General features: G+C 38.7%; 1 protein-coding gene across 1 annotated transcript in view; it reads left to right on the top strand.

Moving 5' to 3' along the window:
- astn2 (astrotactin 2) overlaps positions 1 to 23,024 on the top strand; it is an 824,937-nt gene extending 801,913 nt beyond the window's left edge. Inside the window, exons 23-25 of the mRNA XM_030148576.1 lie at positions 11,598 to 11,698; positions 15,855 to 16,038; positions 20,824 to 23,024. Of these exons, the coding sequence (XP_030004436.1) occupies positions 11,598 to 11,698; positions 15,855 to 16,038; positions 20,824 to 21,061 (523 nt within the window). The 3' untranslated portion in view covers positions 21,062 to 23,024. The remainder of the gene's footprint in view (positions 1 to 11,597; positions 11,699 to 15,854; positions 16,039 to 20,823) is intronic.
- The last annotated feature ends 494 nt before the right edge of the window (positions 23,025 to 23,518 follow it).

Raw genomic sequence — 23,518 nt, 5'->3', positions numbered from 1 at the left:
TGTGTGTGTACGTGTACATATGTCTATATGTACAGATATACTGAACAGTAATAAAATAAAACTGTCTACCCAATGGCAGACAGTGTGGCAAAAACAGAGAGGGGGATGTTTTATAGATAGATAGATAGATAGATAGATAGATAGATAGATAGATAGATAGATAGATAGATAGATAGATAGATAGATAGATAGATAGATAGATAGATAGATAGATAGATAGATAGATAGATCGGAGGGGAGGTAGTTAGATATGTGGGGGTGCAGTCCATATCTAATGTAACTAATGTTGGCGTGAAATGAAAGTGAAACTTTACATGCTTTCAACATCCAGTTCCTGGGTTCTGTTCCTCTATCATACAGCGGCTCTTACACAAAATTTTCACAACTTCTAACCTGTATCTGCTGGACACACAAATACTGGACCCCATGAATTTGTCAACACCCCCCCCCGCCTTTACAGTGCCCCGGTGCATGGAGGTGTTCGCCAATTCTTAGACTGCTGACAGTTCGGTTCAGGTGAACATTAGTGCCAGTAATGTAGAATATAGGTGAAAGAAAAATTCAATCCCAACCTGTCTGTTATTTCAATGGGTTGGTTGCCCCCCCCCCTCCCGAGGATGAAATTCATTGAGCAGAAGTGGGGGGGGTTGATCCCCCCTATTCCCCCCCCCCAATAAATGGCACCCTGTGTGTAGATTAGACTGTGAAAAGGTTTGTTGTGTCCCAAAGTGTGATATTTTAACCCTAAACCTAAACCTCAAATTTTAAATACCATGACTGAAAAATTTGGAGATCTCCCAAGTAATCTTGTGTGGAAGTCTAATTTGTGGATGTCAGTGTGTTTTTTCCCCCTATAATGGCACTGGTGCTTGTTGCAGATATATTTCACCTTAAATTAAAATAATTATACTGATGATCATTTGACATTTTTTATGCCTCCTACAAAATGTGTGATGCATGTGATGGTGGTGGCTCACTGATTGCAGAAAACTAAAACTGACTTTTATATTATGTACTGGCACCCAGCTAATTTAATTTATTTGTTATTTATCCGGGAGGTGCACAGTAAATATATTGTACCAGAAATAGCCAAGAGCCAGTTTTCATCTATAGTCCCTGGATAGGGGCCAAGTGAAGTGCAGGTCACAGTGATAAGCCATTAACAGCTATGGTAAATGAAAATACTAAGGTAATGTCTTTGTATGACTTGCAGTATATACAGTGCATGTATGTTGTATTGGCAATGACGTCAAAGAGTAAAAGGACAGAAACACAGTGACTATAAGACTATGAATGGCTCAAATGACACTAATTGTGACAAATCTTTTTTCCCCATTTTGCCCGATTCTTCAGTCTGTGGTGTCAAATCCCAGATTCAAATAACGGTTTGTTGAAATCACGCTCTCCAAAAATACCCTGTTCTCTTGAAATGTCAGGTACATGAATTAAAAACTTAACTCAAAGACCCATTGATACTTTTGTGGCAGAATTTTTCCTCTATATTTAACCTTTCTCAAGTAATTCATCCTATTTATTTTGACTTTTTTCAGTATAAATCATATATTTTCCTATATTTAATTCACTGATCATGTAGATGTTCATAAAAGCTCAGATTAAAGTTGAGGGTTTTTACCTCTGCCATTATGTTTTCATCAGGGTTAGTCTGTCTGTCTGTTTGTCTGTTAGCAAGATAACTCAAAAAATTATGATCGGATTTTGATGAAATTTTCAGGAAATATTAATACTGGCACAAGGAACAAATGATTAAATTTTGGTGGTCATCAAGGAGGGAGGGGGGGGATTTTTTGTTTGTCTGTCTGTTAGCAAGATATCTCAAAAAGTTAGGGATGGATTTTGATGAAATTTTCAGGAAATGTTGATACTGGCACAAGGAACAAATGATTACATTTTGGTGGTGATTGGGGGGGAACTGATCTGCCTTGATGGAGGTCTGTCTCCGAGTGCTTTCCTAGTTGTATTAGAAATAGAGAACTGAAGAAAAATAGACTTTTTGAGCAAAGATATCAATAACTGAACATAAACCGAGTGTCTCCATCCACTGTCATTAATAAACTCCATGGGTTTTACCGGTGAATCAATGTTGTAGAAGATGCCGGTGTTCCCGCATTCATTACGGAGCCTCTGAACATGTAAATGGGCCATATCTGATGACCATAAAAAGCTGCATTTTACACATATTATTTACATTTATTGATAAGATTAGTGGATCAACAGGCATTAAACATTTTAGATCAATAGGTGGTTTTGGTCGCCAGTGGCTGTTTGGGTCTTTATGGGTTAAATGTGACGTCATTATTATATTGTGCTGTGTAGTCTGCTATCTGCAAATGAGATAATTTTAGAGATGAGCTACTTTTCCAAATTTACTGCACAAGGAGGGGCCAATGCATCTGTTAGATGCCAGTCTGATCTGAGGATTTCAAAGTCATGAGATTTTGTAAGCTGCCACGATTCTTCACACAGTGAGGAATGATTGTATGTGGCTTTGATTGATTGGTCAACTGACTTAACTGATGTGCATCCAAATGCTGATGTCATGGAAAAGGCATCCCTAACTGCCCCGGCTCCCCCAGTTAAGCCAAAAATACTGCCCTAATTGATCCTCTCTCACTTTTTCTCATTCCTCCTCCTCCTCCTCTCCCTCAGCCTGTCTCTAAGCCTTCTGTCATGCCATCTCTTGTCGAGCCGTCTCTTTGCTGTCTCATTAAATTAGAGGACAATGCTTACTTTAATGGCAACATTGTCAATTTACACAACCATTAATCTGCCATTTGTCCATTTCATTGTTTGCTGAGCTTTCGAAACTATGGCATACGGATAAAACAGAGCCACATCCGAAGAAGCCATGTGCAGCAGACTGCTTTAGAATAAATATGCAAGAGGGTAGCAGAGAATCTGAGCGAAGGATGGACAGATCTGAGATATATGCGAGCTACGTAGATAGAAACATCAAGACACAAAAGAGTGTGTGTCTTTGTGGGTGGGTGGCTGGGGTGGTGGTGTGTGTCTCTCCAATTCTGTTGATGTTTTGACATTTTCAGACTAGACTAGACCGTGACTGGTTACTTTGTTCTCCAAAGCAATTTTTATCAACAGTGAGTGTCGATAATGAGTCAGACATTGTATAGCCCATTCATTCCAATTCAGCTCTACCTGTGTTCTAAACTTATAATGGCTGGTGGGAGTAGTGTGAAGTTCTAAAAAAACAAATGTGACCAAATTTAGATTTTGATATCTTCAACACTCAAAAGTTGGGACGGAGACAAAATAAACACATCAATAGAATATATAAGTAACACTGTGGAGACAGATTCCACAATCAGGTTAATTTGTAAAAGGTAAGAGGTCATGATTCCATGGATATTAATACTGATATTTTCAAAATTGAACATTTTTGCATCTTGGGTTCTCATCTACATGGCATTTTAGGTCACTAAAATAGAATGGATGTAGTGAATGGTTGGTTGGTTGGTTGGTTGGTTGGTTTATTTGGTTGTTTGGTTTTTCCATAGTGTAAATTTTATTTATTTTTTTAAAACACCAGTTCATGTACATCTGTGTGGACAATGAAGAGATTGTGAAAACTAGGGTGCCACAGCATTGCTATTGCTGTTTTGTGTATAGAAACTGCACCTGAAACATCAAATGCAGGGCATATATTCTGTATTATAAAAGGGAAGTGGACTCTGTGTGTCTCAGGCATCACACAAAATCCAGGAAGAGCTGACTGCTGCAGTTTGGCATACTTATGTATTTTTGGTCAAAGAAGAGACTAGCAAAAATGGCAAGTTGATAGGACCAATATTTTGGGAGATATTAGTAATTTTGGAATACAGTGGCCTCCCAGTGGCCAGTCACGTTGCTATGCCCAGAATCATAGAATCATCACTGAAGTGGGGTACCTAGCAACAGATAAACAATAGGGCCACATTGCCATATTGTCAAATTTCATGTGTAGAAACAGACATGCCAGTTGAGAGGTTATTCAACTGAAAATGCCAGTGGAATTTACCAAGAGAGTAAAGGAATGAACTGCATCAGAGGATCTAGAACCCGTGATTTACCAAGGGTCAACATGCTAGTATGTGTATAACAGTGGTGGCTTCTCGTCTTTCAGACAGGGGAAGCTCATTGTCGGCTTACATAAAAAATAAATAAATAAATTTTAAAAATCGTCAAGCTATTTAAACATAAATTCGGCCCTCCGTTCCTTTTTAAGAAAATGGTCAGTGACCTGACCATCATACCAAGTAGGCGTCTTTTCCAGGGACTGGACCAGTGTCCTCTGAATGTCCAGCAGAGCTGGGCTGCTCAGATTACCTTGGCCCATTGTGTTGTGGGTGTAAGACTTCAGCCTTTTTAAACTAGAGATGCTCCTTTCACTCCGACCTAGCCGACAGTTTGATTGATTTAACTATCTACAAAACGATATTAAACTCGAACAAGAAATGATTAAATTATGTAACCGAAACAAGAAAACGCTGAAATTATGTTAAATTGAAACAAGGAAGTACAATGAGTGTGTTTTATTTACAGTGCAAGAAATGAACGAGTAATTTCGTAGTGGTTTCTCTCTCTCTTTCACAGCAGAATGTGCGACAGTATTAAACTGAACTGTCAGTGAAGGAGTAGATCTGAAAACAGCTGTCAATCAAACGGGATTCAGCCTTTTGACTGATCCTCCAATCAGCACGTGAGATTCTGGCGTTCAGCCCGGCCAAGCTCCGCCCACAGCTCCATTCACCCCCAGAGACGCCTGGCGTCCGGGGGCGGGACAACATCGTGGCATTTATCCAATTACTGTCCAGTTTTGACGCAATGAAAAAAATGGTTCCACTCAGTCCCATTGAAGCCCAGAGACGCCTGCAGTCTACGGACAAATGCACTGAGCAGAGATCGTATGAGAAAACAGCGCAACGGGAATGTATGAGAAGTGAACAACATTGCGTCCGTTGATTTGTGATAAAGCTGATTCTGAATGAACTCATCTGTGAGATGAACGTGTTCTAACACATTTGTAGTCAATAAAATGTCAACACAGCCGTACATATTTAACCATTTAATTTTCATAATTTTAGGGGAAGCCGGGCTTCCCTTGCAGTCTATGAGAAATCGCCACTGGTGTATAAGTCAGTATGACCTGCAGTAGAACATGATATTTTTGGGAGATGGACATACTGGTGTTGCAAAATCTACCTAATATAAAGAATACACTTCAACAACCCAAACCGATACTATGAACTTAAGTTTAGAGCTTAACTTGTCATTGCAGCTTAAATTCATGACAGAAAAATGAACCTGCTATGCCCAGTATTATTTAAGGATCCACAATATCCACAGTGTTGGAAAGGATCTGTAGCTCATTTTGCATTGTAACGTGCACAGAGACTTTTTATGAAAACAAACACTACAAGAACAGACCGATCAAAAAACATATCCATATTAAGGTTGACAGGACATTAGTCTCTACAAGGATGGATTGTGGCTCAACATGTTGCGCCAAAGCTTGGGAGAATTGTCACTCAGTTCCAAAAGAATATTTCTCAACACAAAATTGCAAAGACTTTCAGTCATTCACCATCTATGGTACTTGGTATAGTGGCCAAGTATTTAAACCACTGAATCTGTATGACCTTCAACCCTCAGGCACCATTGCATCACAAACCATCATGCTCCCATGATAAATGTGAACACATGGTCTCAGGAGGACTTTGGATGATCGTTGTTAATACATTTAACAGCAGCATCCAGAAATGCAACCTAAAACTATGATACGAGAACATAAAACTAAGTCCTCTGGATCTGAGCTCATCTCAGATGGTTTGAACAACAGACGGAAAAAGTGCATGTCTGGTTATTTTGTGTGACAGATGGAAAAGCCCACCCAGACTGTTTTCAGTGAAAGGTGCAAAAGTAGTATTTGTGATGGTTTGGGGCTGCATCAGGGTCCACATGGCTCATATGCATATCGTTAGCCTCATTGCATAACTGCCTAAGTCATATTTTTGGCCAAATTGTGATATCTGCATAGTTTTACTCTCCTAACATGACTGCTTCATTTTATGCAGGTATCACAGTTTGTCCAAAAATATGACTTTGGCAGTTATGCTATGAGGTTAACAATATGTGTGACAATACCACCACTGTGCAGCAATGGAATGGATTTTACAGAGACGTGGTGTTTTCCCTGAGGTCCATAGTTATGTCTTCAGGACAATGCCAGGGCTCGTTCCGCATCAGTACCAACAGTGTGGCTTCGTAGTGACAGAGCACTGGCGCTGGTCTGTCCTGTCTGTGGTCCACATCTGTCTCCTACTGAAAATGCATGGACATCATGAAGAGGAGAACCAACAACACACAAGAATGTAAATGAATGACAATAATGAAAGCTGATGTAATGCAGCAGTAAATATGTCTCTATCTCAACTTTTGAGTGCATTACAGGTATCAAAATAGATGTATTTACAAAATACAATTAATGTCTTTAACCCTTTCATGCATACTGATCACTACAGTGGACAGGTATTCTCCAGCTGTTCTCTTCTATATTCATGGGTTTTGTTGTTTTATCAACCAGCACAGTGGACGCTTATGCATCATCCTAAACACTGCAATTCACACCATTACTGTAACTTTGCTGTTCTAGATAAACCTGATCTGCAGTAACATGTTTGAGTGTAAATCAGTTGCTAATTATTAGGCTATTAGACTGTAATTAACAGTTTTCTTGAACAAAAAGGTTTTTTTGTTTTTTTTTGCATATTATCTCCATGAAATGAGTAACAACTAGTATTAGAGTATGTTAAAATGTGAGATAAAGGCATTAGTGGCATTAAAGATGTTTTTATTTCATATTTTTCACACAGTAGATCACTTTCTGATGATGGGTTTAAAATACATGTTTCTTCGCTTCAAAAATTAAATGCATGGTGTCCAGCTGAGTGGACATTTTTGTAACTTTGTGAAAAAAAATTCAATTGCATAGTTTTTTTCACGCCTAAAAGAGGGGAAAAAATCACTCAAGAAAAAAATATTGACTAAGGTTCTTATAATTCATGCATGAAAGGGTTAAATACAGTCAAAGTCATTTTAAATTGATGGGAAATGGATAAATCTGGATATAGAGGTTTTTCTAATTGATTGAATCGGGTTCTGCTTTGAGATGCTTTTAAGGAACATTGTTGTTTACTGGTAGTACCTTTTCATTTATTGATGACGTTTTATGTTTTGTTTTGTTTTTAATACAGTGTTTTATGTATGGTTTTGGTGTGGATGGTATCGCTATGATTTCTATTTTCTGTTACTTCTGTTGCTGTTGTCTTGGCCAGGATACTTTTGCAAAAGAGATTTTAAATCTCAACGTGTCTTTTTTTCCCCACGGTTAAATAAAGGTTGATCAAACAAAAAATAAATGAGTTGGTCAGTGAGCCCATTTACATTCACATGAATACTCTGATCATTATCTGATTTCTGGAGTTATCAGATTATTAGTGATCAGGTAAACAGTATAATCTGATCTGTTTTTTCAGATAACAGCAGTAATCTGATTCTGAAAAATTTGATTAACAAACCTGGATTTCTCCCAAATACTCTCTCTTTGTGAATGCATCCCTGTTAATCTTATGTATTTATTTAGTTCTTTTTCATCTGCACATGTGCAAAAATGGTAATAAGATAATAAGAGGAAGTTTGATTCTACCATCACTACGAATTTACATACTCTGAAAGAAATTCCATAATAGACTGAAATGTCTAAACCGGGGTTTTTGGATTATCAAATTGCTAAAGTGCATGCAAACGTCAGATCTGATTATTACAAATATCTAAATACTCCCTATTATCAGATTTTTATGATCATGTAAACAAGCTCAGTGAAAACACTAAGTCTTAGTTTTTCATTACAAATTTTAATTTTTAATTTTTTAAATGTCATGTGAAATTGTGTTATGCACTTTTGCTTGACTGTATAAAATTGTAAAAGATTTTCAGTTCAGGCCATTTCCGTATATAACATATGTGTTACCTTCTTTCTTATACAAAATGCACATCCCCAAAGTTCAGTTTCTGGAAGGCTTAATCTCCAAGCAGAAAGCTCTTTAATACTGTACATAATCGTGTAATTGCTGTAGGGGCTGTAGAAGGGGAAACAGTACCTGTCACTGATGCCAACCCTTTAAACAACCTTAAACAACCTAAAACAATAAAGATAGCAATAAAATGCTGGCAGGCTCACATCCTGGGTCTTAAACAAAACTTTTACAAATTGCCTTGATCAAGGTCCCTCCTCTTGCTGCCTGTGCCTACCTCATTGTATCCATCTGCACGTTATGTGGCCACATAATTTAAACAGTGTGACTGTTACATGCCTGCATTGTTTTGCTGGGCAGAGGAGACAGCAAGGCCCATGCGTCTTTTATGAGGTTCTTGGGGAATACCGCATCCACCCTGCTGAATAACAAGACCAGACAAACTATGTGAGCAATGTCCAAACAGGTCATATTACAAACAGAAGGATCATTTGAACGGCTTTCACAAGACATTATGTGAAAAGAAGCAAATTGGTTTAGGAAGAAAAGCAACTTTTTATACATTGGGAAAAAAAACTTAATTTCTTTATTTTCATGTATTTCTATGAGTATTTAGCATTGGAATGCCATCTCAGTTCACATTTTCTCACTGTGTTCTTGTGGTTTCCCTTTTTTGCCATTTTGTTGTTTTTACAGCGGTAACTGTGGAAATACTGCTGAAAGCTTGTAGTTTTTCATAACTGGGAACAAGCATTTCCCAATATTTAATTCAATTAAAATGTCCTGCAGAAAAACAATGTTTTCCATTTTTTTACAGTAACCAAAGCTAGATCTAATTTTTAATGTTTCGATAACACAAAAACAAGAACATACGACACAAAGCTGGAACTAACATCAGAAGCAGTTTAGTCACAAAACAATTTATGACGCAAATCCTACTAACCATTTCAGCTGCAAATTGGGATTAGATCAAATAACTGTTTCCTAAAAGAAAATGTTTTCAGATGTTTGCAGTATGATAGTTAAACTCTATCTATCTATCTATCTATCTATCTATCTATCTATCTATCTATCTATCTATCTATCTATCTATCTATCTATCTATCTATCTATCTATCTATCTATCTATCTATCTATCTATCTGTCTGTCTGTCTGTCTGTCTGTCAGATGTTAAAGAATCGAGTTGCTATTATGCCATTATTGAATTAAATTCAGCTCAAGTGAATGCAACCATGCGCACACTCATATGTATATGTAAACACACACGCACACACACACCTACTAGCATGACTCCAGTCTTCAAAGGTTGAGTATGTACGATGAACGATATAATATATTCATAATAGTATATAATTATAAATCACAGGTGTCAAACATGCAGCCTGGGGGCCAAATCTGGCCCAGAGGATGAATTACACTGAAGATATTAACAATCCAAGGTGTAAAAATCATTTTAATTCAGGTTCCACATACAGACCATTTAGATCTCAGTTGGGTCAGATCGGTAAAATATTATCATAATTACCTATAAATAATGAAAACTGCACATTTTATCTTTGTTTTAGTGAAAAAAAGTAAAATTACATGAAAATGTTTACATTAATAAACTATCCTTTTACAAAAAATGTGAATAACCTGAACAAATATGAACAACCAGAACTGTCTTAGAAATAAATGCAATTTTACCAATATTCTGCCTCTAACTAAATGTTTTGTGTATTTGTAATTGTAATATAAGTTGTAACGCACATGTAAAAATGATAAACTGATAAACTGAGGCAGGATATTGTTAAAATTGCACTTATTTTTCTTAAGACATTTCAAGTTGTTCATGTTATTCAGAATTTTAAGGAAACTTTGTAAATGTAAACATTATCATAATGTAATTTTACTTTTTCACTGTTATTATTGTACTGGTCCGGCCCACTGGAGATCAAATTGGGGTGAATGTGGCCCCTGACCTAAAATGAGTTGGACACCCCTGTTATAAATCATTACTGTATATCTGTACAAAAGTAAGAATTGTCTGTTATCTTAGAATGACATGATTGTAGGAGAGTGTTTGTTCGCACATACTCCACTATGTTGTTCCATCATGTTTCTGCAGTATCACAGACTGGACATTGTCTTCTGTTTTCTGTGTCAGCATGGGTGGTGTCCAGCATTAAGGTGTAGATCTACTGAAAATGGCCTTGGGTATTGTTCCATCTTTAAAAAAAGTTCTGTCATTGAGTTAAGGGACTACTTAATGGGTGAATTAATGTGTGATTCTGTCTTACTGAGAACCTTGTTTAGATTCAGTATGATGAGTTCCTCCTTTTTATTTTTTTAATTTCTTGCTCAGAAGAACACAGACTGGCATTTTCAAAAGGACATGTAAAGGTCATTAGTTTTCTATTCAGAACTGTGTGGCCCCACATTACTAAAGATGTGTTATATTTTCTCAGCGTGTCTCGTCTCCTGTTGTAACGTCTTGAACTGTTTGCCTTCTATATCTTATCAGGGTACTAAGTGGTCCTGAAGTCTGTCACGGAGCTCCTAAAAATGTGATGGTTGACATTTTCAAAGGGAGGACCTTTGTCCTTAACAGAGTTCTTGGAGTCATGCCAGATGCCCATTTTCCTCTTTTTCTGGGCCATGGTACAGGCTGGACTCAATTTCAGATATAATTAAATCTTACAATCTCTGCTTCCTTGTTCCCGAGACATTTCTAAAAAAGTTTGTGATGTCATTGCATGGTTATAGAGAATTAAACATAATTTTGCTCATAGGTCTGAAATTTTAAGCACAAATGTCAAATGTAAGCGTTATCCTCAAAACCAATAACATTACACTGAGGTAACCAAGTTTGTTGCTAAATGGGACTTGATAGAATAGAATAGAATAGAATAGAATAGAATAGAATAGAATAGAATAGAATAGAATAGAATAGAATCTTTATTTTGTCAGGGGTAGTTTGTCACACGTAAACATGCCCCACACACCAAAATGTGTCTTCTGCCTTTAACCCATCACTAGATCATGCATCACACACACTGCATGCTAGGAGCAGTGGGTTTGCCATGTCAGGTGCCCAGGGAGCAAATGGGGGGGCTAAAGTGCCTTGCTCAAGGGCACATCATCCAACAACTCTCCACTAGTCCAGGGAATCAAACCAGCAACCCTTCAGTCACAAGCTGACTCTCCAGTTGACTCTCCAGCCATCTAGGCCGTGGCTGCCCCCGGATGCTGTCTCCAGGCATAGGTTCTCAAGCTCACAACTGTGAACATGCCCCTCTGCAGGGTTAGCCAAAGCTACGGCAGATTCTGAACAAGGTTTTCTTCAAATTGCTGTGAACTTGGAAAGACTGGAGGCTGGTTAGGTAAAATAAGTAGGTCTTATGTTACCCTAAAATATACAAACATTTTGTCTGACTGAAGAGTTGGCTCATAATAGCTTTTAAGCAATTTAGAATTACTTCCATTGCATGTATCGGCCATTCTTTTTATATTTGACTTTTTCAGTGTCTGCTAGAAGTAATAGACATGTTGGTTCTGTCTGTTTTTAGGTTTACCCTCCATGCAGTGGACAGTCGAGGCAGCCGCTCTGAGTCAAGTTTCGTGTCGGTACGAACATCCTGTCCAATGGTGGATGACAGCAGAGCCGAAGGTACTTTTACATTTTTCTTTTTTATTCCTGATATACCCTCTTGTACGTGTTGTTATCAGACTGTATATAACTATGGATGCTGTGAAAGCAATTCAAATGGAGAATCGTAACGTCTCCATCTCCCCCTTGTGTTTGGCTGCAGTATAGATTGTAAATCCCACCTCCTCAGTGTTATTCAGAGAAACTTTGGTCAAACTAAATAGTGAAAGTGCATATTAAATAATTTGTTCCTAAACATGATATACATCAGGTAGATTTGTGTTCAAACTCTGACTAAAAGTGTGTCACACAGAACATGGCAGCTGCTATGACTACTGGATTCTGGTTTCATTTTTACACAGTAAGACATCTATCTAACAGCAAATATGAAATTAAAGCTAGTAATAGGCCGTGTTGGGAATAACAACGTTAAAAATAACGGCGTTACTAACGCTGTTATCGTTTTCCAGTAACAGGTAATCTAATGAATTACTAATTGAAACGTTACAACGCCGTTACCGTTACTGGCAGTGAAATGTGGTGCGTTGCTTTGCACTGATATGTATCAGCTGTTATCCGTCCTGGCTCGCTCAGCCAGGCACCAGAGGTGTGACGTTCACGAATGAGTCGAGTCTCTTTTCAGTGAATGATAAGAACCGATTCGTTGCGAGCCGTTCGTTTACGAGCTGCTCTTATATTCAAATTGCCCACACTGCCTTCATGCTTCACCTGTGTGTCCATGAGTCTGAATTGTCCACGCTGCCTTCACCTGAATAACTAATGACATGTCCGAGTTTGAGTTGTCCGCAGCACACCCCAATCACTTGAACACAGCTACGTGTGCAGCTAATTTAGGGGAGGAGTTATCAGTGAGTCTGACTGAATGGACTGAAGACATTTACCGCTGTATCAGGGAGGAGCCACTGAAAAAAGTGGAACTGGAGGAGCATCTTCTTCCTATAAATGCAGACCCCTTTATGTGGTGAAAAAGCCGGGCCCTCGTGGACCCCAGCCGGGCCCTGGTGGATCCCAGCCTCACCAAAGTCATGGTATGAAGTACCTGTCTGCTGTTGTACTCTATGCAACTGACCCATGAAACACACTCAAAAATCAGTTTCCTTTTGCATATTTGAAGGTTTTTCAAAAAAGTAATGTAAAAATTACTTTCCCTGGTAACTAATTACAATTATGAAGGAGTAATTATGTTACTAATTCAGTTACATTTTTGGGAAAGTAACTGCTAAGTATAATTAATTACTTTTTAAAAGTAATTTGCCCAACACTGGTAATAGGTGATGTTCTACAAAGTGCAATGAGCTAAGTCCCCAGTTATATTACATTAAATGAAGCAATACTTCACTGAATCTACACAGAGATACATGCAAGAAGCTAAGCTGCTACAACATGGTACAAGTAGTTTACCACATTTGAGTCTTATTTTGAGATATCACTGTACTAATAATATAAGGTAATGTAAAAGACTACCCTAATGAAGGGTTTACACTGAAGACAGGATTTATGTACAGGAAACCACCACTCTTATTCTTTCGGTCACTACCCACAGCTCGTGACCATAGGTGACGGTAGGAATGGAAATCAACCAGTAAATCAAGAGCTTTACCACAACAGACCAGTACAGCATCGACATCACTGCTGATGCTGCCTAGATCTCCCTGTCGATCTTGCGCTCCATTGTTTCCTCACTTGTGAACAAGACCCTGTTACTTACCTCCACTTGGGGCAGCAACTGTTTACCAACCTAGGAAACACACCATACTTTCTGACTGAGAACTATGTCCTCTGACTTGGAGGATCTAATCTTCATTGCAGGTGCTTCACACTCAGCTGTAAATCATCCCAGTGTAAGTTGGAGGTCACAGTTTGATGAAAGTAACAAGACCACATCATCTGCAAAATGCAGAGATGCGATCCAGAGGCTGCCAAATGGGACCCCATCCACCCCCTGGCTGCACCTAGAAATTCTGTCCAACCCTGATGGAGTCCAACCCACACTGGGAACAAATTCAGCTTGCTACCAGCAATGGGAACCAAGCTCTTACTCCAGTAATACAGGGACCTGATACCCCTTAGCCGCAGGACATGGACCCCATACTCCCAAACCACCCCCCCACAGAATGCCCTAGGAGACATGGTAGAATACCTTCTCCAAATCCCCAAAAGGCATGTGGATTGGTTGGGCAAACTAATTGAAAATCGCATTGTTCCACTTGAATCCAAGGTTCAACTATCAGTCAAACTCTCCTCTCCAGTACTCTGCCATAAGCCTTCCTCGGGGGGCTGAGGTGTGGGACCCCCCTATAGTTAGAACACACCCTCCGGTCCCCCTTCTTAAAAAGATGAACCAACACCCCAGTCTGCCAATCCAGCAGCACCGTCCCTGACCTCTACACAGTGTTGACACAGTATGTCAACCAAGGCAGCCCCACAACATCCAGAGCTTTAAGGAACTCAGGACACCTTTCACCCCTCCCCAGGTCCCAGCTACCGAGGAGCTTCCCAACTACCTTGGACACCTCAGCCTGGGTGATGGGCGAGCCCACCTCAGAGTCCCAGACCTCTGCATCTGCCACAGAAGTCATGAAGACAGGTTTTAGGAAATCCTCAAAGTAGTCCTCTCACTGTCTAACGATCTCCCCAGCTGAGGTCAGACAGCTCCATCTCCACTGTAAACAGTGTTGACAGTCTGACAGTTTACTAGCACTTCTTCGAGGCTGACTGAAAGTCAAGCTCAATGGCCTCAACATTCTCCTCCCATGCCTGAGTTTTTACCTTAGCAACTGCCAAAGCTATTGCTAGCTTAGTCTTCCAGTACCTGTCAGCTACCTCAGGAGTCCTAAGTGCCACCCAAGCTCTATAGGACTCCTTCTTTAGCTTGATGACACCCCTTACTATTGGTGTCCATCACCGGGTTGTGGGATTGCTGCCATGACAGGCATCAGCGATCACCACCAGATGATGATCAGTTGACAGCTCTGCACCTCTCTTCACCAGATCACGATCTGGTGAAGATTCCTGGCTGACATTTAATCCACAAAGTACCAGACCCATATGGCTCCTGCGAAAACCCAGCCACCAGGCACTCACAGAGGAGCCCATCCCACAGGACTGGCTCCACGGTGGGGCCCCGGTAACCCTGATCCAGGTTAGGGTAACTGGATAACTTGATGCCTCATTCATACAAATCTAGAACCGGGCTTTGTCTGACCCAATTTACCTTGAGAGACCCTACTAGGGGCTAGACACCCCTGACAATATAGCTCCTAGGATCATTCGGGCATTCAACCCCCTCAACCATGATAAGGTGGGAATTCAAGGAGTGGCATTTGTTCACTTCGAATGCAGTCAAATGATGATTTGTTACAACATACAGATTAAAGAAATTTTCACAAGACCAAGAATGTGATTTGTGATGGTTCCACTTGGCATTTGATTTCAATTTTTTTTTTTTTCTCTTGTTTTATCTATTTTATTTTAGTTTGGGGTTCCAGCCAGGGGCCTCTCCAGGCTATTTATTTGTTGGTTGGTTATTTTTGTTTAGTTTTTTTCAGGCAAGGTGGTCAAGTTTTTGGTTTTTGTAAGTTGTTAATAGAGTTCCACTTTGTAATGTATTTGACAATTGATATCTGCAATGCACATATTGATTGAAAAAACACAAAAATGAAAAAATATATTTCACACACACACACACACACACACTTCCATTTCCAGTTTATTCATTTTTTTCCCCATTGAATGTATTATTTTCAGTATGTCTCTTAAAGTTTGGTCATAGTATAGTACTTCATTAAATTGTTTGTGTTTTTCTATTGTATTTCATTCAGTCTAAAGGTTGTATCTTTTACAGATGTATGAGCATCTAAATTGTTATAAATTAAATATAATTCTGTCACAACTAAATTCTTTGTCTCTTAACCAAAACATAACTGAAAAGTTGTAATAATATGTAACAGGTAGAGACAAGCTGCCAAGCATTATTCTCCAATCTGTCTCTCATACATCTGTTCAAATTTATGGACACTTCTGACATGCATCTTTGAGCCTCAGTCAGTCTCTTTAGTTCTCACCCATTTATCTGCTCGTTAGGATTCCTTAATTCTATCAATAAATCCTTCCCTCTCTTATCTGTTTTTGGGTTTTTTCTTCATCCACCTTGCAGAGATAGCAGACAAGGTGTACAACTTGTACAATGGCTACACCAGCGGCAAGGAGCAGCAGATGGCCTACAACACACTGATGGACATCTCTCCTCCGTTGCTATACCGAGTCCAGCACCACTACAATTCCCATTATGAGAAGTTTGGAGACTTTGTCTGGCGTAGTGAGGATGAGCTTGGTCCCAGGTGAGATGATTTAGAGGATGGCACAGTTTTACTGTTTTTTTTTTCCTCATGCATGCTGCTGTCTGTATTTTCTTCCACAGCAAGGCAAAACCTGGCGGAGATGATGCTTTGAATATTTTCCATTTTTACAGTTAGTTGTCTTTTTTTTTTTTTTTACATCTTGTCTCAAAGTCAATTTTTTTTTCCTTTTTTTCATTTGGCACCATTTATTACAGTCTTTCCTGTCGTCTCGTTTGATGACGTTGTTGTGTTGTTTAGGCTCAATTACAGTCATCTTGAGGTTTGTTACGTAACAAAAGCCAAAGCTTGTCTGGACTAAGGCTGTCAGACTCAGCCCGTTCAGTCATTTCTCATGGCACGGTCTGTGCACCCCCTCTGAGCAGGAGCACGGTTGCACAATCGCCTCATCTCCCTCCTTAAAAAAAAACACTGGAAAGTAAGCAAAGCAGGGGGCAAGGTCACTTTTTGGGGGTTACAGTCTTCTCCTCACATTACCATGGTGATGCCAAAACAGTGGTTGACAGCCAAGCCAAACAGTAAATTTGATAGTCAGCTAACACTAACTCAACTTCCAACTCCATTTCCTCTTCTCTCCCATAAAAATGCTCCTCGGCGTCTACGACATGCCACCCAGACTTCCCCTCAATGACCCTGTTAACAGGGACAACCCTATTGATAGTTGGCTTTGTGAAAGCACACCGAGAACATTACGACAACGCTTAGACAAAAGGAGCTTAATGACCAAAAAGACTGTGCCCAAGGAAGTATAAACAATACCCAAAAAAAAAGTATGGAATAAAAACATTGTTTTTGAGTTTGACAAGGAAGTTGGTCCAGCTCTGATGATGGCAACATGAGATCTTAAGTTATGGCCCAATGTTTTGGTTTGTCCACCCCCACTGCCTGGAAGCACTTCTTTTAAGTCATAAATAATATAATAATTGGTGGAATAACTTTGTTCTGCAGGAAGATTGTGCTTCTCTCTGATTGGTGAAGGGGGGTGGGAGGCACGGATTGGTCATTGGGACCTAATATGGGGATTTGGGGTGGTCGGATGGTGTGTTTGTTGTATGTGTGTGTGTATATGTGTGTGGGCAGCTTGAGAGGGGTGCGGGGCAGGGTGGGAGGTGGTGCTGCTGGTGGTTGGGGCGGTGGTGGTTGTGGGGGGGGCTTGCTTTTGGATGAGCGAGCATGGGTTATTTACTGCCTGAAGTTGGCAGGGTTGAGCCTCGTTGGGGTAATTTACAAGCAAGCTCTATTGGTGGTGCCTTTTAAAAGGTAACAGAATGGCCAAGTGAAACGTAAGCATAGTCAGCACTCCTCCAGGAGCTGAGAATCCCAGGAGCCCCCAAATGTCCTCCAGAATTCTTACAACCCAACACTAACTCTCCTCTTCTTTTATTCTTTTTTTTTTATAATCATATTGTTCTCTGAGTATGGTGTGAGTCACTATATTTTTTTTATCATGTACTGTAAACAACGCTATTATATTGTACCAAAATGTACTTTTCTATTTCCACACATCCCTGATTTGTTGTTGTTTTTCACTTCAACTGCATTCCTTTGAGGCCGTGTATGTGTCATAATCAATTACTAAGGATTCGCTCACTGAAATCACATGAAATCAGGTTTTTAAGCAGAGACCTCACAACCTGGGAGGTTACAGGGAAATAGTTTAAACGTGTGTCTTTTATTCTTTTTTTAGTTGTGACACATTTAGCATCATGAATGGTGCTGAACGCGTTTAATTTGTGTCTCACTGACGTGCTTTCAAGCTTCCCCCATGTTGTTGATGATGATGATGTGTTTGGTATTCTGTTGTTTCAGACGTAAGAATTTAAGGGAAATGAGAAAATGTTTCCCCCTTTTTCTGCAAATAAGTGAAAAGGATGTCTGTGCTCCTTGCTTAACTAAAGACAGATGTTGATGCTCTGCAGACACTGCGTTTCAAAATAAATGGAATTTTGCCCTTCTCTGTGTGTGTTTTCCTCATCCCAGGATGCATTTAAGCTCCATAACCTTGAATACCTCTTATGGACTGTGCTTGCATTTTGGTTTTGAGTGTGGAATATGTATATGTATGTGCGTGTGCATACATATGCTTGTGTGTTCATTTGAGGCATCTTGTCTAAATTGGCCTGACCTGACATGTGGCTCCTTCATGTCATAAACAGCAACAACTGAGCCTGAAGACAAAATTCTTAGTTTTACTTACTTTAGTTGACTGCCTCTGGTGAATTGGTGCCCAAGCATTTGAAATACAGTTGCATTTGGTGGTTTGGAAAATCAAGACTTGTCAGACTGACAGGAGAAACAAACTTTCAGTTCTTTAAATTTTGGGAACCATTGTAACTAAGTACTTTAGTGCAGGCCAAGGTTATTATCGTTAAGGAAAAATAACGAAATGACGAAAACTAGAATTGAAAAAATATTTTCGTTAACTGAAATAAATAAAAACTGTAATTAGAAGAAAAAACATAACTAACTGAAACTGTATTGTGTGTTTACAAAACTAACTAAAACATATAAAAATTATGGGTAAAATTCCCTTCTTTTTCGTCTTTGTCGATGTCTGATTGATATGAAATCGATTTATTTTCGCTCTAGCAATTTTAGCTAGCGGCACCATACGACACTTCACAGTCCAGTCTTGTGGTTTAGAGTTGTCTTCTCATCCCCACTCTACCTGGAAACATATATACGATAGCGAGCAAGATGAAAGGTATGAAAAAACTAAACTAAAACTAAGCATTTGGAAAAAAAACAAAAAATAATAAAAACTAGCAAACCTGCGCTGAAAACGAATTACAACTAACTGAATTAGAGGGAAAAAAGTCAAAACTAAATAAAACTAAACTATAATGAAAAAGCCAAAACTATTATAACCTTGGTGCAGGCACAGTATCCTATGTGTGTTTCTTTTGTGTGTGCATTTTATACCACCAAACACCAGCTTGCACCCAGGTGGGTGGAGAGCGACTTTGAGGTTGCATTTATGCAGATCAGGTGGTACGCTCCATTTTTAGGTGCCCCATTTGGTATGAAATTATAGCCGCTTTTCTATCCACCCAAAACATATCTTATCATGAACACAAGTGCATGCAAATGCACAAGAGAGCAATTTTAGTTGCTTTAGTTGGCCACCATGTACGCACACATGCACCTCTTCTTTGTACCAGTGTTGATTTTGGCAGCTGATTAGTATTATTATGATATTACTTAATTACTCTTAAGTTAGTTTTAGCTTGGCTTTAATCAGCTAAAAACACAACTTACAATAATTTCAATGTGATTTATGTATTTTCATATAAATCTCTTGTTTTTGTTCAGCTGTTACCATGCTCAGTGTTTACAGTAGTCGTGGCAACAACATTCTCATCTTTCAGAAAGTTATTGGAAAAGGCGCTGTTTATACATCATAAATGCACTCACACACAGAGTCACTCTGTGATACAATGGACTTACTCTTCCCAGTAAATAGTCCCTCCCAAATAGCAGCTGTTTGGACAGAGCACCTCATTCTATCGCTGCTGCTCACTCAGTACATGGGCCCTGAAGTGTAGAGCAGAAGACACATTCACTGACTTCACTTAACATCTTTTCAAAGCATAGAGTTGACCATCCTTCATAATTTAATTACTTGTTTACTTACATAATTGCATATTTATTTGCTGCCATGCTTTTACGTATTTTAGGCAAATAGTGTATTTGGGTTTGGGTGACGCAAACAAAAAATTATATTTGACTAAATTTTGGGAAAATGGCAATATACAATGTATATCACTGTTTTTTTAAGTGGACCTCATCCTAATAAAGGCTCTAGCAATTTTTCAAGCAGTGCTTCATGAATAGACCTACAGTATACGAAAGAAACTGATTTTCATAACAGTGCAAGAAATTGGCAAATAGATGAAAGGTTTTACGTTCAGAAAATTAAAATATAAACTGCACTGTTTGGACTAATAAGCAAAGCAGACAACACTGAGCCATGTTTGTGCTGAACTACAAAAAAAAAAAAAAAGAATGAGCTCAGCTTCGGAGATCTAGGTTTTCCATAGTAAAAAACTTCATAAAAAAACTCACTTTTTTCTGACTTGAATTCATTTGCTAGCCTAACAGCATTAATGTGGCAAACAACCCATGATGCAATGCTCTCTGGAAAAAAGAATGACATGCATTTTGAATGAATACGTTTGTGAGAGATAGAAAATCAACTCAAATTGATTAAAGCAATTTTTTGGATTATAATTTTTCTGAATAAAAGCTTTGTGTCCTTACTTTCGTTGATGCCAAATATTGGTTCGTTTGTGTTTCACATGGACGCTTATTGTGACGCACATGACGCCAGGATCAACACACAGTTGTATGTTAGTTCCATCTTAAGTTGCTAGTAATTTGGATCCAAATATGTTGACGACTGCAGTACACATATTGTTTGTAGATGTCATTTGACCTTGTTGTTGTTTATATGTATAGATTTTTTCATATATACTTTTCTAAACTATTGTTATTGTTGTTTTTTCTATATAGATATTTTATAGATCCTTTTACTTTTTAACATTTTTTTCATGAATTCAAACAATCGTTTAATCGAATCGAAAAAAATAATCAATAGATTAATCGATTAAAAAAATAAACAATAGCTGCAGCTCTCACTCAGTCGTTTTAATTGGTTGGTGTTGAGACTTGGACAAAGTGTTTCAAAGCATTTCCATTTCACAGTGAAGTACCATGAGTACAAATGTCATTTTGATGCTAATGATTTCCTTTTGCCTTCTTCAACAGAAAAGCCAACCTGATTCTGCGTAGGGTGGAGAAGATCAGCCACTACTGCCGCTCCCTCCTCCGCAGCACCCATATCCAGAGCCGAACCGACACCATGGCGTACGTCTACTGCCGGAGCGAGGACAGTCGACCCCCCAGCAACACGTGGCACGGCTCACTTTATGAAAGTCGCACCACCTGCATGGAAAAGCTCATTTCTGTACAGCGTAACACATACAGCAGCACTAAACTCCGATGAGACTGGGGTCTGGAGACGAGCATATTTTTTCTCGCAAAGTGACATCATTTATTGATGTACCTCGTCACTTCATTCTGCAGCAGGTGTCTCTCGAGTGACTGGTGCATTTTGAAAACCAGGAGAGACTAAAAAACCTCAGAAGTCACTGGACATTGTGTTAAAGCTACCGAAAAAAAAAACAAACGTATTTTTGTGTGGCCTACTTTTATTAAAATAAGAGAACAGAAAACTCGAATCGAAGATATTTCTCAAATGCCAGTGAGTGCACATATCAATGAGAAACCGCAGTGTGAACATGTAAAATATCATTCAGCCAAGAGAAAAACTGGTTGGCTTAAGTACTTTGAATGTAATATTGTAGTTCCTTTTTGGTGCTTTGAGGCTTATCTGGGACATGTAAAAATAATTTAAAAAATAAATAAATAAATAAATAAATAAAGGAAAAATAGCATAACTTATTTGCCTTTACAACCTTTTTTTGAATGGAAAAGATAAAATAGAAAGCCATTTGAAAAAACACTTACTTGTTTTTTTAAGTTCACAAGAATTATAACTTTTAGTTTATGAATTTAAAACCAGTAAGTGAGGACATTTACGTAGTTAGTCCAATAATGCACTTAATAGATTCTGCTGAAACTGACAAGCTTTAAAGTAACAGGATTGAGAGATAGGCCAAAAACCAGCTTGTTGAAATTATGCAAACATATGGTGGGTGGCATTTTTCATAAACTTTTTAATGCTGACTCATTACGTCTGTCTTTCAGTACTGCAGTGCCCCCCCCTCCCGAAAAAAAAAAACAAAAAAAAAACAAACCTGAAACCCCATTTACAACTGATATTGAAATTGTCATCTGTATCCCTGCAAGTTATGTGGATCCTCATTGAGATCAGATCTGTGTCCTCCAGGCCTAAATCTGTACAGGAGTCATTTAACTGGTGGCAAATTATGACATGATATTGCAGCATTGTTGCATAACAAAAAGCCTGTATTTATGTTATATATTTCTATAGGATGGCACAGTGGTGCAGTGGTTAGCACTGTGACCTCACAAGAACTTTTTTCAGTAAACGGTGTCTGGTTCCAATAGGCTGTATATAATAAAGGACAGAGGAACCATCTCCCATTGAGTTTGCGATTTGGTGAGTGGTGCTAGCTTACTAAACCTGTAAATTTTCTCTAGCCATGCATAACAAATTAATTTTACAGTCTTAGCCAAACCTATTATAAACCACTACAGTGGAGTTACCAGCCAGGAAAAAAAATAGTTGTGATGAAATGAACTAAAACTCTGGAAGTTTGTCTCAGCATCAGAGCAAGTTGACATAGAGACCTGTCTATCAAAGTTCAACAAAGCTGATACTGAAGCTTCTATTCATCTTGAGATCTGATGTATGGAGTTAAAATGTAATGATGGACCACGTCACTTATTAGAGAGACCAAATACAAGAGTCAAAACTCCTACAAAATTATGATTTATTATTTCTAAAGAGAAGTTCACTGTAAGTCTGTGGGAGCCAGGGCTTTGTGGAGCCAACTCCAGTGGCCGACAGTGGTATTACAACTTTATATTATACTTCTAAGATATTTCGGCATTGGCTCCATGTTGGAGCTGAGGTCCTTGCTTCATGGCTCCAATCCAGTGGCAGACAGTCAGATAGTATGCAATGAAGAGCATTTGGTAATCATTTTTTAATGCCTGGGGCATCCCTATGGTGTAACTTGAAGTCAGTGTAAATCTTTGCATGCTGGAAGATGGTTACGGCAGAACACCAAAATTTGTGGACACACAGGAGACCAAGGATGAAGTCTCATTTCATGTTATGTTTATTTGTGCATATTCTTTCTCCATGTCTTTCTTTCCTATAACCATTCACTGAACCCTTTTCCCCTAACCTTAATCTAGTTGTTTGTATGCCTAAACCTCAACAATCTCTAACCATGGCTTTGTGTAGACTACCCTGATTTTTTTATTTATTTTTTTTTATTTAAATAAATAAAATAACAGTTCCTTGACTGTGACACCCAAACCAAGTGGCCCAGTGTCAGTATATGACTATCTGGGAGTGGGAATGTGCAGACTTTTCCCATTCTTTCTGATTTTTCATGTTATCCCCTCAGATATTTTACTTTTCATTGCCATTGCAGCCAGGTCCATTGATAACCTGCTTTTGTCTATTTGTTTTGAAATTACTTCATAAATCCACCAATTTCTGTATGAACCATCCTGTTTTCACTGTCACCACCAAAAGTGATTCCATGTGTTGTTTCCTAATGAGGACTCCTCAGTGTTTTTCAGCCACATGTTGAACACAGAAACTAAATATTCCCTTTAAGATAAAGTTAGATATGTGCATTTTTGCTTTACTCATCTTGTGCTACAAGAGTGGATATTTAAAGGTAATGATTAATAAAACACAGAAGGACAGATGTGCCAAAAGTAAAAAAAAATTTCTTTT

This window comes from Sphaeramia orbicularis, chromosome 12 (assembly GCF_902148855.1).
Source record: "Sphaeramia orbicularis chromosome 12, fSphaOr1.1, whole genome shotgun sequence".
NCBI classification, from domain to species: domain Eukaryota; kingdom Metazoa; phylum Chordata; class Actinopteri; order Kurtiformes; family Apogonidae; genus Sphaeramia; species Sphaeramia orbicularis.
Note: the sequence above shows the minus strand (reverse complement) of the source record. Positions and strands in the feature narration are given on the sequence as shown.